The 3407-nt window shown below is 30.0% G+C and overlaps 1 protein-coding gene across 1 annotated transcript; it reads left to right on the top strand.

Annotated features, from left to right (window-relative positions):
• The first annotated feature begins 328 nt into the window (after positions 1-328).
• On the top strand, positions 329-3407 carry LOC111631578. Its single transcript, XM_023375843.1, has 4 exons — positions 329-425; positions 574-642; positions 2933-3022; positions 3119-3407. The coding sequence occupies exons 1-4, from the start codon at positions 360-362 to the stop codon at positions 3230-3232; spliced, it is 339 nt and encodes a 112-aa protein (XP_023231611.1). The 5' UTR covers positions 329-359; the 3' UTR covers positions 3233-3407.

The raw sequence follows: 3407 nt of genomic DNA, 5'->3' as shown, positions 1-3407 counted from the left end.
TTGAGGGTGAAGCATTTTTGTGTACTATTCATATTGATTTAGTTTTTATATTGTTTATAGCAGGAATTGCATGTTCATTGTTGTTATCAGCGATTGTATTGTTCGTTGCTCACAAGGAATTCGAACATCTACTGAGTGAACTCTTTCTAATTAAGAAAACTAACAAATTCGTGGAAAAGAAATTGGCGGAATTTATGTGGCATCACGAAGAATTGTGGACATTTGTCAATCAGTTTAACACAAAGTTTAATTCTTTGCTGTGCTTACTTTATTTCGGTGTCATCTGGATCACAAGTTTCTGGTTTTACGCGTATTTATTCATAAAAATGCAAGTATTAGTGCATTTCTTGTGTTTAGGAATGTCTATCATTTTTACATTGTTTTGTATATATTTTGGCAGTTTATTGTGCTGTTTCGCATTCACGGTAAATCTTTATTCGTGTTTTACTCATTTAATTTTTACTCTTTAGTTTAGATTATTTAGATTTTAAATATTATTTTGTCTTTAATATTATTATATATTAGTAATATAATTTTAAGTATCAATTTTCGTTTTGTTTTTCCTGTCTTTAGATGCAGAATGCATTTCAAGATATCTCTCAATTTGCTGTATCGAAATTAAAACTGGAACAGAAACTACAGGTATTATTTGTATTATTTTTTAATTTATTCAAAATGAAGTAAATGCCAGAGATATTTAAAGTCTTTATATTAGACCTGTAATACTTTCTAAATTTAGAATGATGAATTTTGTTGTGTCCCCTCTGAGTTTATTTAGATTATTGATGTTTTATGATGACTCCTGTCAGTTTTCGCAAAGATCTGACAAATTCGCAGGGTACTGAATATGGGTGACTTCTCTTTTACCGCGAGTATATGCACAATTATTCAAGAACGTGTCTAAAGTAATTATAAGTATATTTCTTTTTACATATTAACAAATTAATTTTTGCTAAGCTTTAATCTATATACATTTCGATAATTCGCATATTCCTAGTATTATATAAAGTATATATCCAAATATTATATATTTCTATTATACATATCGAAAAATATCTGAAATGTCGATCTCTATCTGTTTAATCATAAATTGCTTACTCTGTCACGTATCTCATTACAAATTAAGAAAATTAAAAAAAGTTAGACAAAGATTGAGTTTTGAGTGCAAGAGAGGTGCGCAACTGCTCCATAAAGTTTTGGTACTGAATGAGTCGTTGCTATAACTTGGCTATTGGTGTGCAACGGATACGTAATTCCAACACATAAGGTTCATAATCGTTCAATCGTTGCATCGATGTTAGATTTAAGTTGACTTCTCAACAAAAAATTTTGAGAGGGGAATCTCAAGACTCTGTCTGCATAATTTTCTTGGGGAGTAGTCAGATTTTATGTTTTCAATTTGGCTCTTCGAATGCACCTAAAAATGTACACAATTGTGACTGGAAAATTATTCATTCTGTCTGGACTAGCGATTGCGTCTAACTTTATATATTAATTTTGTATCAAATTACAACATGTTTATGGGATATGAAATATACTTTTTATATCGAGTAAATCAAAAAATAAATAAATACATTTTTTTTTACTCAATGAGTAGAAATTCGCTACAACTGTATATATCATTACTCATTACACATTAGACATCGCTCTTATTCAATTCGAATTACAAATTTATTGTAAAATATTCTCTACATATCTGCTCTTGCCTTCCACAGAAAATTTGCAGCTGGACTTCATGCTATACAGTCGCACGCTATTAACGCCGTGTGAAATAGTGAATATTCTAACCTACAATTGGACAAAAATGTGTAATGGGAATTTTGAATTGTATAGCTGAAATCCCGTATGTGTGCAATAATTAATTATTCGATTCTGGGTTTTATAAGCATTTCTTTACTTAAATTTGAAACAATTAACTAAATTACACTGCCAAAACGAAACCTGAATAAATTGAAAACCAGTATAAACGGAAAAAATTCTTCGAAACGGAGCGATATTTTATGTTAAATGGAACCAGTTTAAAACGAAAATTTGTAAAATATTCGATATCGTCAGGTACTATTTTAAACATTTTATACTGTACAGTATATTTTATTTCACCCACGAGAAAGAGCTACGGAAGGAATATTGGTAGAGTTTACCATTTCTATTGAGTACATGCGGTGAATTTTTTAAATGCAGTTTCAACATCGATATTCAAACCAAGCGTTGGCAACCATGCAGCAGTGTTGTGCCGAATTTCAGATATAGTGTTATTTTGGATGCCGACATGACTCTACTAATGTCTGCAATATATAGTATCAACACTGGTCCGGTTATAACGGACTTTAATAATTAATAATTAAAACATCATTTCTAATAATTTATATTCAATCAGAGTGCCACTGAAAATAGTCCTGCGTGCTACGTTTGGTACGTGTGCCATATCTTGCCAACCCTTAATTCAATCTCTTGTACACAACCATAGCTCATTTATCGTATAGTAAATTATATCATACGCAGGCACACAGTACACGCTGTGTACGTCTAACGATTATTAAAATTCAACGGTAATTGAATTTAATAAATAATTATATAGGTATGCGATTTGTGTTATTGTCCTTATTTTACATTATTATCTTTTAGAACAATTTGTAAACTCTATGGTTTATCGGACAGACGAAAACAAAACTGATATATGTGCAGTAAAAATAAGAAATCCTAAAACCCACCTCGGTGTTAAGGCACAATTACAAAATACAATGATTTAAATGGAGAGCTGAATGAACAAGTCTTTAATAGCGCCATTCAGTTTCCTATCCGAATCCGAGTGGCATGTTGAAACTAGTCTTATTTTATATATTCATTTATATAACTAAAATCAACTGGTATAAAATATTAACTTACATTTTATCTCAACATTTTTACATTATTTTGCGTATATTTTCCACAGATTTTCGATTTCATGAAAAGATTCGGGAAAGTTTCATTGTGTATTACGATGGGTGGATTTTTAGTCGTCGATAAGAAAATCCCTCTTAAGGTTGCTATTTCTGTATTACTCTAGATAATTAATAAATTTTACTAATTTTAATGATGCGTGATTTCAGTGATAATTACAAAAGTTTGTTTTTTTCAGATGGCAAAAACGTTGCAATCTGTTTTTTCGGGACTTTTAAAATTAAGAAACGTATCGAATGCGAAGATCCACTGCGACAGCAATTTCACTATTACTTATACTTCTTATAATTGAAAATGTAGAATTTCAAATGTACGAAATAATAATAAATGGAAAGTTTCAGTGTCTTATAATCAATGTGAAAAGAGTATTTTTACCTCAATCGATATTGCGTTAAAGTAATTTTCTGTAATTTAATGGAGAAGCTTATAGTAAAGTTCATACAGTAAATGATAATGTTAACGTATAC

Source organism: Centruroides sculpturatus, unplaced genomic scaffold (genome assembly GCF_000671375.1).
Source record: "Centruroides sculpturatus isolate CEXI.00-Female unplaced genomic scaffold, Cexi_2.0 scaffold734, whole genome shotgun sequence".
Lineage (NCBI taxonomy): Eukaryota > Metazoa > Arthropoda > Arachnida > Scorpiones > Buthidae > Centruroides > Centruroides sculpturatus.
This window is presented reverse-complemented; position numbering and strand designations above follow the sequence as displayed.

What these genes read in the sequence shown, in the direction of transcription:
- LOC111631578 (XM_023375843.1), top strand. Translation starts at nt 360, where the DNA reads ATGTCTATCATTTTTACATTGTTTTGTATATATTTTGGCAGTTTATTG. An exon ending in TGTGCTGTTTCGCATTCACG is followed by an intron (nt 426 to 573) that starts GTAAATCTTTAT and finishes TCCTGTCTTTAG; the next exon opens with ATGCAGAATGCATTTCAAGA. An exon ending in AACTGGAACAGAAACTACAG is followed by an intron (nt 643 to 2,932) that starts GTATTATTTGTA and finishes TATTTTCCACAG; the next exon opens with ATTTTCGATTTCATGAAAAG.